The sequence below is a fragment of the Odontesthes bonariensis genome, chromosome 12 (assembly GCF_027942865.1).
Source record: "Odontesthes bonariensis isolate fOdoBon6 chromosome 12, fOdoBon6.hap1, whole genome shotgun sequence".
Lineage (NCBI taxonomy): Eukaryota > Metazoa > Chordata > Actinopteri > Atheriniformes > Atherinopsidae > Odontesthes > Odontesthes bonariensis.
The window spans coordinates 32,878,895-32,891,815 of NC_134517.1; the positions used below are offsets into that span (position 1 = coordinate 32,878,895).

The window sequence follows — 12,921 nt, forward strand, 5'->3', positions numbered from 1 at the left end:
GTTTATTCATTCTATAAACTTATTTATTTAAACTTAAATTCATAGTTGTCTTGCGTCCAGTAGCCAAACTTTTGTAACTTTTAATATATAAGACAGATCTGATCTTGACACTTATTTTAGAAAGACTATGAGCAGGGTATTTATATAGTAATTTTTAAAACATGTAATACAAGATTTGTGGTCATGACAATTAGGAATTATTACAATTAAAACTGAACATTTGTTTTATTTACTCATTCATTCTTTTTTTTTTTTTTTTTGGGTAGTTTGATTCAGAGTCTTTTTCAGTGTTAATAGGCGTGTTCACTGATAACTGGTGGGGCGGATCCCCCCCTCCCAATTCATTCCATTGCATCCCCGCTGTGCTGCTAAGTCAGGCTCAGAGCAGTGAGAGTGTGTCATCGAGGGTGTTGACGCACAGGAGGCGTGGATCGCATGTTAATAACTTTCTGCAAAGGGCTTCGGAGGCCATAAAGAGCGCGCTTTACCTGCCTTGGGCTCAGGTCGATCCGGCAGACGGTCTTGCTTCAGTCCTCACAAACTGAGTGCTCGAGGATCACTGTGATTGGTTGTAGAGGAAAACGAGCACTCTCAGCCCACCCACTGATTACAGGGACTCTTGCAGACTCAGTTTCCGTTCTTGCATTGAGTCTGGGACCCCGGGGCGAGACGGCACACACAGAGAGCGCACAATGGCAGCTACGCACAGCGAGTACAGAGCCTACCTGCGGAACGCCGTCGACATCGAGGCGGGGCAGCACCGCTTCCACCCGGTGCAGAACTCGGAGAGCACTTACCGGCCTCTTCTATTCGGGACCCTCGCTGTTATGGGATTGCTTCAGGTGGCCTCCAGCGTGGCGATCCTACTGCACCTGACAGGTTATCTGCAAGAGGTAGGCGCAACCTGCGATACTGTCTCATATGGGGTTTGATCTTTAGAGCGCAACATGAGTCCATACATGAAGTTTTGCTCAAACTTTGTAAATACTCACCCAGGCCACAAAAAAACAAAACAAAAAAAAAAACACTGTTAACGCTTACAGGCTACGCTCCGAGTTCCGATAGTCCGACAATATTTGCGCAATTTTATAATGTCATAAACTGCCAGATAAGTAACCCAGTTGAAGCTGTATAAAATCGTAGGGCCTGTGTTCTTTGAAGTGTAGCAATTTGTTGATGTGAACAGAGAAAGAGAAAACGTCATCGTGCAGTTACTTCTGCAGATTTGTGCGCCAAGCTTTCGTGCAGCCTCGGCGTCTCTTTGAAAGTGCTGCGCCTCATCGGCAGGCAGTTAGAACCCTTCTTCCCTCGCTGCAAAAAACACACAGATAACATCGCACGAAGCTCTGATGCAACTTTCCGCGGAGATTAGTGATTTCGGCGAGATCTTTTCCAGAGGCTGCCGCTCAAATCAGAGCACCCGTTTTGCAGCGATAACATCTCATCAGTAGGCTCCGCTGCGAGGACAAATGTCAGCCTTGCGAGATGTCTTGTTTGCAAGATGCAGATGTTTTCACTTGAGGCTTAGAGGCTGCAATTTTTCATGCGCGTGTTTACATGCCATCTGGGGCTGTATTTGTAATTCATATGTGTCATAAGTTGTAAACTCTTGAGCATAAGCAAAGCTGTTTTTCGAGAGGAGGCAGTGAGGTCTGGTAAAGTTCAAGAATGAACTGCTCCCGTAATAGAGCACTTCTTACATGATCAAAAAACCTTAAATCCGCACATGGCTTCTCATCAGCTCATGTTTGTCTTCATCTGGGCTGCATTTCTGTGCTCGTGTAAAATAACATTTAGATTCTGTCTGGAGTGTTTTTGTTACTTTGCAGCGGTTTTGCAGTTGAGTGATTGTCATATTTGAACAAACCAAAAGAGCAGACTGCAGTCCCCTCTGGATGCTTTGGTTTCACCTGGGGGAGCATCTCGTTCCCTTTCAGTGTCTCTAGGTTTGCGTGCAAATATTTTGGCAAAAACCTCATTGTGAGTGTGGTGGCTGATAGTTATGTACTGGATCTGTGCCAGAAGAAACAAGGAAAGGAGGAAGAAGAGTAAAAAATAAAACGCTGAGAGGATAATACAGTTAAAGAGAGATGGTATTTAATCAACTATCTCTGGATTGATGAAATGAAGATGAGTTATTTAAATTTGATCAAATCAGGGTTTGCTGCAAATATAGCACTCCGAGTGTGTCCTGTGTTCTGCATTTTGAAATCGGGCCATTATGCCCTCAACAGTTGCAAGACTTATTAGAAACGGGAGAGGAGAGCAGTGCTGCTGTTCTTGATGGAAGTCTATTTTTGAATGGTTGAGCTTTTATGCATCTGTATGTGTGACTACAGAACAAAGCTCAGTTTCCAGATCAGTTAGACTTTCACTTGTTGCAGTGGAATGCAGAATGACATGCGGAAAATAATTTAACCTCCCACTCAAGCGCACAGACTTGTTGATAGTCCGCCTTAAGATTTTGGAAAACATTCCTCCCGCCCACACCTTGCTGCCAGAAAGACTGATAATGCACATGAAGCAAAAGTTTAGATTTTTCAACGCTGACATATCTAACCTACCCCGCCTTCTTCTACAGGTGGATTTGTCTACAACCCCGCATCGGCCCATAGAGGTAAGTCTGACACAGTTCGCTTAAATTAACTGCTTTTGTTCACTTGTCCCTTTGGCTGCAGCATCATACACATGTTTAACACTGGTGTTCATAACATTTGCTAAATAACTGACATAGTGTTGTCTTTGTCATCAATCTTGATATCTGTTGGCGTTGATTGGAAAGAAAAACACATAGTTGTTACAGAGCCAAAAAAATGTCTTAGAGGCAAATGGCAATCAGCTTTTAAGACATTTTTTAAAGCGGCGCAGGGACTTCCTCCTGCAACTGTCAAGGAGGAAGTGCAGCGCTTGTAGCATCGGTGTTGTGTTTTTAAAAGAGCAAAATTAGCATTTGCAGTTTTGCACTGACAGAAATCATCATTTTCCCACGGGTGTGTTTTCCGTGCAGGCCACTGCTTCTGTAAAGCCAGCATAAAACAGCTGGTCAAACATGCTGGACTGAGGTCAGACCGCAGCAGCACAAACACCTCTGGTCAAAAAGCTCTTGTTTAGGATTTTTCCACAACTTTGATCAATCGACTTCTCATGCTGTGCACTGATGGTAGTTTACAGCCTCAGCTATCAGTGAGTCACTCACTGGCGTCAGTGGTTGCTGTGTTTTTATTGACGATCAGATGTAGCCTGAGATGTAAAATACTTAATTGCTGAAGTCATTTTTTTTTTTTTTTTTTCAAATCCATTTATGGAAGTGACCACCCCTCTTCTGACACAGGCTTTGCCAAGCAAAAGCCCAAACTGTCCAGGAAGCGAAACAACGCAGTATAAGAGCTTCGCTTTGTTTGGTTTCCCATGGTACTTTCATTTCCTTTGAAATTATGTATTTGTATTTGCCCCGGGTATCCCTGGCGGAGTGCTTAGACAAGCCACCCAGTCTGTCTAGGACTGAGGATCTCATTGTGTCATCAGCCCGGGGCTGTTTCCCATGGAGCGCTAGGAGACTTGCAGGGACCTTAATGAGGTGTCAGAGTGACAGCCCCACTTGGCACATACTGTGTTGTGTTAGGGTCAGCACAGAGACTTCTCAGGGGTTTGTTAGAGAACAGGCCTTGGTGGACAACTGTCAGCTTCTGATGTGAGACAGGATGTGCAGGCCAGGCCCACTCTGGGCCGAGCCTGTGGTCAGTGGTGAGAGCACAGGACCATGAATCAAGATCTGAATGTTTATAATGTGTGGCGATCTGTGAAAGTAGTCTGTTGGATTATGAAACACAAAGAGGCAATCTGCTTTGGTGGCCAAGCTCTGAGTGAGAGGACTTTTGTTCTAGAGTAGCATCTCAGAAACCACTCATCAACATAATAGACATGTTGAATGATGCATGCGGTGCATAGTTAAAGGGCTGAGCTGAAGCCTGCATGCACTGTGGTATTGCAGCACCAAGCATGCGCAATCAAGCCAGCCGTAGCAGGGTGCATATTTCTGTGCAGACGTTTTTTCTGAATGTTGCAGCTCTGTCTGGTGCAGAGGGGTTGTCATGGTGCCACATTTTAATCTTTGATCACACTGTAGACCAGGAAGCTGACAAACTCCTTCTACTTTTAGCAAATAATCTGCTCATTCTGGTTAAAGAGATATGGCAGAGTCTGACCACAAATCAAGATAAATCCCACAATCTAGATCCAATTGGGAGCACGCACACAATTATTCAGTAGCCTTGGCAAGACGTTGTTTATGCCTCTCTTACTCCAGGATGCTTTGCTATGAACTCTAAAGTTTTTGGAGAACAGACAGTGCTAATCTTAGAATGAATTTGTCTGAGCTTGCAAACAAACAGAGTAATATTCGCTCGGTACAGGTGCAATGTTGCAAAACCATGTTAATGATGTTGGCGTGGCTGGCTCTGTGGTTGAGTTCATTTAGAGTGTTACTGTGTGGTTTTTAAGTTGTGATGTTTGAAAATGATATAACTCCCAGCATTTTACATCTTTTTATTTTCCTTTTTTTATGTTGGCTCAGAGTAATGATGAAATGCCGGGATTCCTTAAATTCCTCATTCAGAGGATACTACCCTAAAACCAGAAAACAAGTTAAAACACCTTTGGGTTATAAGAACACCCCAGTTAATCAGTCTGGATCATTTCTAACTGACATTTATTATTCATCACTTTCATCTATCATCGTCAAATTTGAATAAATGTGCTCAAGTGGTTCAACTTTGAGAATGTAATTTCACTCATCCCTGACATCTCTTGTGTAAGAAAACAGTACTCACATCTGAAGTTTTAATCTCATGCCAGATGTGTAGGAGAGTTGGCAGCTCCTGCACAGGAACTGTTTACTTGCTTGGAAACCATGTTTTTCTCCGTGTATATGCTCTGTCTTGCCTGAAGACAGGCCAGCTCAGATTGTGGATGGCGGCGTCATCTTGACCTTGAATAGAATCAGCAATCGGGAAGGGGCGCTAAATACAGTCCAGATACTATTCGTGCCAAATCCGTGAGAAGCTCGATCTTTCCAAGACGTTATACTTGACAGGAGGCCTCCCTGTCATGGCCTCCAGCCACAAATACAATGATAGATGTAATAAAGGAGTTAACAGGCTAGCCAAAACGGATGGATGATATACAGACATGCAGTCCATAGACACTCATACACTTCATGTACACCCACACAACTCCATACAAAACATTCATTTAGAAAGACAGCAGAACAAAGCTGTGGTTAGCTTGCTTAAGGAAAATATTGCTTGTAAGTAAGTTTTCCAATTTAGAAACTTACTTGTAACAACATGCTCAGGAATACAGATTCATAGAAAACAGACATGAGATATGTTTTTAACCTTTCATCCATCAGACAATGTTTGTTGAATGAGCTTTTTATTCTTTTTTTTCTACAGGAGGTACAGACTGAGCCAGTGCTAAACGCACAGAAAGATCCGCGGAAAAACAGGAAGTACAAAACTAAAGAAAACCTGCCATCAGCCCATCTACCAATTAAAGTGAACCAGACCTTCTCTAAGAGTGAGTGATTTAACATCTTTGTATTACTGTTACAGAGACATCTACCAATTTATCTCTCTTTTTTTTTTTTTTTTTTACAAACAAATTGTTTTATTTGAACAAATTGTATGACTTTGAATATGTGATTAAGAATTGGGAAAAAAAGAACTTCCACTAATTCATCAAAAAAGTCTTTACACCAGCTTGAGGTGTTTTTTTGCCTATCTCAACAAAGACTTGATGCACATTGGGGAAATAGAAACAACTTTGCAAATTGGATCTGACCTGGCAGCGATTTAAAATGATGAGACCCATCAGCTTTCCACTAAAAGCTCTAAAACAGCAAACGCATGTGACTGATTGGTGTCTTCGCAGATGTAATTTTTGTATCTCAGATTTTCCCAGACATGAAGATAATTCCTGAAGAAGAGGTCTCTCCAATTTCCATTTGTGAATGCCCACAGCAGTTTTCTCTCTTCTTAGCATGTCTGCTTCTTCTACTGAATTACAATCACTCGCAATGTAGCATATACTGCCACCCTCTGGCAACACTACAAAGCCTATTGTACTCACTTCAATCAATGGAAATGTGTCTGATTCACAGCTCTTTTTTGAGGCTTTTCAAAAGATCACTTCAGATTAGATGCACTACTTAATTGAAATTCAGTTAGCTTCTGCAGTCAGTTCATCTTCTGTCAGCTCTCTGTGGCTATGTTTGAAACATCCACTCTTTCATAAAAATAGTCCACTTTGTAGTGAGTCATTCATAGTGTCGTTCAAACATTTTCATCTACTTTAGTACCACAAACTCGTCGCGTGGTACAGTAAATGTGGTGTACAGAAGCTGTACAGTACATTGGTCAAAATAGACAATGATCCATTGTGACCTGAAGTCACAGTGCCAGTCTTTTCTGCCTGAGCTGCAGGGTTTGACAAATTACTTGTAAAAAACTTTAGTTGTTCATTGTAAACAGTAAACATGGTATCGATGCACTGTTGTGCATCTTGCTTTTGAAATATTACAAATAAATTCAATAAATGATGACGTGCTATCAACAATAAACAGTGGAAAACGTATGCAACACCACATGTACCTGTCCTGCCAGTGTTTATTTTTGTAACATGTAACTTCAAATATCTGCTGAATAATTATGAAGCAACGTTGCATTCAAGTTGTGTAAATCTATCATCTGCTGCCTACACCTCTCTTCCAGTCTTCTTTATTGCAAATGCTCTGTATACACCTCATATGCATGTCCTTACTGTCCATCATTTTCTTTTTCTGTATTTCCCCTTTGAGCAAAGAGTTTCTCTGTCATCTTGAGCATAAGAAAGATTTCCTGGTTGCTACATTGGTTTTTCCATTGGTGTCATTTGCAATGTTTAACTGTATTTACACCTATAGTGGAATCCACTTTTATAAAAACTCTAGAAAATTTGCCAATCCAGTTTCAATTTGAAAACTTTGGCAATGTGTCTTAGTTTTGAAAGAAGAAAACTTTTAGAACTATGGTATCTTGGTCCTAGTTGCTTAATGTTATGGTTTCCTCTGGTGCTGGTTTCTATAGGTGAAGGATATTTCTAAACTAGTGAAAAAACATTTTTGTGGACTGAATTTCAAAATTAAAAAGAAAACCATAATGGTGTAAATGCAGCATTAAGGGACTTGTTTGATGTTTCTTATTTTGTTTTATTTAATTAGATAAATATGCACCATAATTGAGCTTTACCTACCACTAAATTCACCTTATTAATTTGCACTACAAAAACAAGTTAGCATCAATTGGTTGACACTTTGTATTCATTCCCAGGTGTAACTGCTGTGTAAAAATGGCTAACTTAGCCAAGCTAAAGTTAGCTTGCTCATTTGTGGACTCTTAATAGTGAAGAGTAAAGGTGGTGATATACTGTAACTGTTTCTACATACATGGTGAAAAATGTTATTAATATTGATGTAAAGTTTTTAAAGATGATTCTAAATAACATTTCACAAAATAACTGTGTTGCTTCTTGATAAAGCACAAAATGAACCAGTGGGCTGACCAACTAAAATGTCTTTTGTCCATGTTTTCATGCAGAGCTTGATGTAAGCAACATCGAATGGGATGAGATACATGGCAACCTTCGCAGAATGAGCTACCAGAGGGGAAGACTGCTGGTTATGGAGTCAGGTTTCTACTATGTATATGCTAAAACCTGCTTCCGTTACTACGGGTTTCCAGGTTCAGGAGTCAGCAGTCAGACTGGGATCCCCCCAGTGGATGTTAGCAACATCCAGCTCATCCAGTATGTCTACCACGAGAGCATTAAACAGAACAGCATGGCTGCACAACTGATGAAGACGGGCAGCACCATGCGCTTAAATGACACGAGCTATAACATGTACTGCGCCCAGCAGGGTCAAGGGGTGCGCTTGGTCGAGGGAGATGCCTTGTTTGTCAAAGTGTCCAATGCTTGGATGCTGGACCAGGCGGCAGATGGGACGTATTTTGGGGCCATAAAGTTGGGTAACTGACGTGCTACTGAACATTTTTTATAAACCAAAGAACCACTGTTAGTGATTTATGATGTTGATTTGTCAAAAAAGTTTGTTTTCATTCCAGAAGTGTGTTTTTTTTTGTGTGAGTGTGTTTCACATTGCTCCTCATCAAACAGCATTGGAGTCTTCTATGAGAAAAACTTATGGAAAAGGTAACCACCTTTTAAAAACATGTCTCTCCACTTTCCCACAGAGCTCTCAACTTCATCCAAAATAGAACTGGATTTATTGGACATTTTTTAAAAGTGTGGTGGTTTGTATTGGACATTTCAATACATCGAGATTCAGATTACACCATTAAAACTCAAGAGTTGACATGTGTTTATTCACTAATTAAACAAACCACAGTGTAACAACTAAGGAAGTGAGTTTATTGGCAAGAAGAGAAGCAAGAAGAAAAGCTTTATCAGCGCTCATTGTTGGAAAACATGTCCAGAATGAGCACTGTAATTGATAGAGCATCTGCTTGTACTTAGTGGCTTATCAAAGGGTAAAAATAACAAGACTTGTTGGGCTTAGTCTGACCCACCGCAGTGAATGCATAAATGTATTCCTCAAAGTTTTTGTAGGTGTGAACAAGGTGGGAAATGAGACATCTGCACAATAAGTAACCCAACAGTTTAATTTGGCATAAGTAGTTAGGTGGAGATTTCTTCGTTTCACTATCACAATCTCTAAGACATCATATAAGACTCACTTTGACTCTGACATCGTTTTGAAACAACAAAACCAGAGCGTACTGCAAATACTCATTCAATTTTCTGTCCTAAGTGGCCACTGAAGCCAATTACTCGACAATGTCATTCAAACCAAGGAGGAAATGACATCTGTTTGTTTTGTTTGTGACGATCAACAAGCGATGCAGATAGCTGGACTGTCTGACCATAAATGACATAAATAGACTCTTTGTCTTAAACTAGAGGAACCAAATTGAGTTTGGTTCATCTTTAACTTAAATTTTGTTTTTTCATTTGGCTCTTTAGGGAGGTAAATGGGAATATGCACTAAATATTTATTTATTAGCTATAGAAGTACAGAGACGGGTCATTGTTAAATTGACCTATCGGCTGTGTAAATCATTTATATTTTATGTCTGTATGACATTTATTTTGCAGCACTTAGAGGAAATAGTAGACACGCTTTTTGTTATTAAAACACAGGGGCTTCATTTCAAATTTTATATTTATGCATCTTAATTTTGACAATTCTGTGTGTACTTGCCTACCCAAAAGCAATATGGATATATTGTCCCCTCTACAAGATTGTAGCATACTTGTAAAAGCTTTGTTTAAAAGTTTTTTTTTCCATTCAGTTTTCTTACTATTTATGGTTGTGTATGTTTTAATAAAAAAATACTTTTGTAACAGTGTTTCATGTGTATTAAAATTACCAGATCCAGGCTGTTGTTTGCAGTAATTAAACTTCACAGGACTCCTCACATTGTAACATGATAAACAGGCCACCCTGACTGGGATATTATTGTGTGCTATTTGATAATCCCCACAAACTTTGGGAAATTCAACACCATCACAGCCAAATAGTGAAGTCAAGCTGTTCCTTTCCTTCACTGCCTGCTTGGTTAGAACAGCCCACCAGCTCATTACAGAGATAAGTTGTATATAGAAGCCGCCCACAGCTGCTCCAGCGCCTCTAACTTGCAGCAGATATTTGGACCACAGCTCATAGCGACCTGCAGAACAAACAAGAAACAGACTGCATGGGATGAGAATAATGATTAGAATTTACTTCCCTGTGATGTGCGTAAGATGTTTTTTGAGCACTGAGTCTCCCATGAAGCCCAACAAAGAGAAACTTTAAATGTCAGACCAAACAATTCCTCTATTGTCTTTTCCTGGGCGTTCACCAGCGTATGCCCAGATGATGGCTGAGCTTCACACATTATGCTGTGTGACTAGACCTCACACTACTTGCAGCTCATTGTTCAAACATTACTGAAAGTTTGAAATAAAATCTGAGGGTTGAGGAGAAAAAAATTGTGAGTTGTGTGAGGAGTTCTGACTTGATTTACAGGTGAACAGCTTACCAAATTGACTGCAGAATGTAATATTTAATCATACTTAACTGGATGATACATCTTCAATGTCAAAGAGAAGGTTTATTTTAAAGATTTCTGTTGCAAAGAGTTTTGCAACAACAAAACAATTCAGTTGTGGTGTCCATTGGGCTATTCTATTTCAGATTTAAATAGCTGAAGCCATAAGTGTAAACAATGGACTTTAGTGTGCCACCGTTTTGATGTGACTTGATTTCTCAATTGTTGGCACTCGACAGAAACCATTAAAATGTGTTGTGTCAGTAAAACTTATGGAAAGCTTGGCGTCCACTGGAAACCCATTTAAACACACACAAACACCCACGTGCACACAATACATATACAGTGGTGCTTAAACCTTTATCAGTCCTCAAGAATTGTCTGTGTTTCTGCATCAATATGACCTAAAATATATTATTTCAACACAGGTACCAAAAATAGATCAAAAAATATCCCAAGATTAAATAAATCATACTCTCACCCAATGATAGCTGGGGTAGGCAAAAGCCCCATCACAACCCTATGTGGGATTAAGCATGTATAGAAAATGGATGGATGGACGGATGGAACTATCCCAGCTGAGTTTACACAGAAGCTGGAAGCAGTGCTTAATCAGGAAGATATAGGAACAGCAAAGAGCATGAAATCTGGGAAAAGGGCAGGACCAAATGGGTTTCCAAATGACCTCTGTAGAAAGTTTAAAACAAAGTTATTAAAACTGTTATTGGAAATGTTTTAGGAAGCATTCTACAGCAGGAGTCTTCCAAAATCAACGACAGGAGCAATAATTATCTTGCTACCAAAACCAGGAAAAACCCAACAACAGATGTCAAAACATGAGGCCAATGAGTTTACAAAATTCGGGTATTAAAATTCTATACAAAACATTACCCGCAAAGCGGTTGCAAAAGTTGCAACATATCGCATGTCTCTAAATCAAAAAGGTATGTGAGTTAGCAGTTAATTTGGAGATTAACTTTGAGTCAGATAGAGCCACAAAGACCAGGGTAGGATTTAGACAATCAAAGGCCTCTCACTTTGGCTCCTGTTAATGTTCAAGAGTATGTCATCATCCCCTTCGCCAGCATTGAACAACAATGGCATGGCTGCAAAGAGAAACCAATTGCTCTCCAAAAAAAAACATTGTGGGGGTTGAGTAGTTCAACTGGTTGAGCAAGCATGCCATGCAGTGAGACTGAAGTGCCTTGACTTAAAGTCCCGGTTTCGGGCCCTTTGCTTCATGTCATCCCCTTCTCTCTCTAACCCTTGTTTCCTGTCAAGCAACTTTCAAATAAAGGCAGCTAGCGCCATTTTTAGTATCCGAAAGGTCATGAGGAAGAGTCAGAATACTACCAGTAAAATGTTTTGTGGGCATATGAGATCAAGACAGAACTTTTTGGTTTAAGTAACAGATGTTTGGAGAAAGGGAAAAAATGCATTCAAACATAAGAACCTTATTTCTATCTATTAAGCACGATGGAAGAACAATCATGGTTTTAGACTGTTTTGCTTCATCAGGTGTAAGGAAGACAATCAATCATTGATTAACCAATTATTTCTGAAATGTACTAGTGAATATTAGCCTGGCTGACGTGTCCACATCTCGATGAGATGGTGGTCTGGGAACTAGGTGTGCATTTTCTCGTATTTGAGGCGTAGTTTACGAATGCCTAGAGCCGTTTATTGGGCGCTACGAATGTCTATCAAATGGCGTCTGGTTCTTCCCATGCTGCTTTGCGCGCGATTCATAGCCAATTGTATCACTTATACCAGATGATGACAGAAATTCGACGAGGAAGAAGAAGAAAAAAAAGTAAAATAAAAGTAAACTTGCGCTCTAAGCTACTTAAAGTGATGGTTCGGAGTAGATTCACCCTAGGGTCATTTGAACCGTGACATCCAGCCAAGTTTTTCCGATATTGGCTGAACATCAGCCGAGTTACTGAGTTATTCCGAATAGCTTAGTACAAGCTCTAATGGACCCTGGCAGTATCTCCAAAATGACCACACTAAAATCACATGCCATGACACCAAACTTCTACAGTAGTACAAATATGGTCTGTACTCACAAAACGATGCATTTGGAAGTTTGTACATAGTAAACTCCTGGACTATGTACAAACTTCCAAATGCATTGTTTTGTGAGTACAGACCATATTTGTACTACTGTAGAAGTTTGGTGTCATGGCATGTGATTTTAGTGTGGTAATTTTGGAGATACTTCCCGGGTCCATTAGCGCTTGTACTAAGCTATTCGGGATAACTCAGTAACTCAGCTGATGTTCAGCCAATATGGGAAAAACTTCGGGTGGGCTACTTGGCTGGATGTCACGGTTCAAATGACCCTAGGGTGAATCTACTCCGAAACACTTTCTAAGGCTGCATCGAACGGTAACGTTGTGTCCGCTGCCATGTTGGATTAACACCCTACAAGCTTCGGTGTAGCGCATAGACGTCGTCATCGTCTTGCTGCCCCCCCCGTTCTGTGATTGGTTCCCAAACTCAGGCAAAAATAAAGGCGGTAGTTTCCAGGCTGCCTTTGCAGTGAGAATGAAATCGAGCGCAAAGCAGCATGGGAATTCCCAGGCTAAGTGAATATAAGAAATTCCATAAGATTTGACTGTTGACTGAAATTCAACAGAAAATGAGTCAAGCTTTAAAACAACCATCAGCAGACAAATCATAACACGTTGATGAAGTTAAATTTTAGTTAGCCCCATTTTTACTAAAATAATAATGCATTCATGGTAGCAATTTACAGTAGTTTATGGTG

General features: G+C 40.4%; 1 protein-coding gene across 1 annotated transcript; it reads left to right on the plus strand.

The window, feature by feature from the left end:
* The first annotated feature begins 387 nt into the window (after positions 1-387).
* On the plus strand, positions 388-9,477 carry tnfsf11 (TNF superfamily member 11). The gene is made up of 4 exons (XM_075480176.1): positions 388-893; positions 2,582-2,617; positions 5,454-5,577; positions 7,635-9,477. The coding sequence occupies exons 1-4, from the start codon at positions 693-695 to the stop codon at positions 8,069-8,071; spliced, it is 798 nt and encodes a 265-aa protein (XP_075336291.1). The 5' UTR covers positions 388-692; the 3' UTR covers positions 8,072-9,477.
* The last annotated feature ends 3,444 nt before the right edge of the window (positions 9,478-12,921 follow it).

Bases quoted from the DNA above. Each gene is read 5' to 3' on its own strand.
- tnfsf11 (XM_075480176.1), top strand. From the start codon at position 693: ATGGCAGCTACGCACAGCGAGTACAGAGCCTACCTGCGGAACGCCGTC. The intron at 2,618-5,453 runs GTAAGTCTGACA...TTTTTTCTACAG, and splicing joins CCCCGCATCGGCCCATAGAG to GAGGTACAGACTGAGCCAGT. The intron at 5,578-7,634 runs GTGAGTGATTTA...GTTTTCATGCAG, and splicing joins GAACCAGACCTTCTCTAAGA to AGCTTGATGTAAGCAACATC.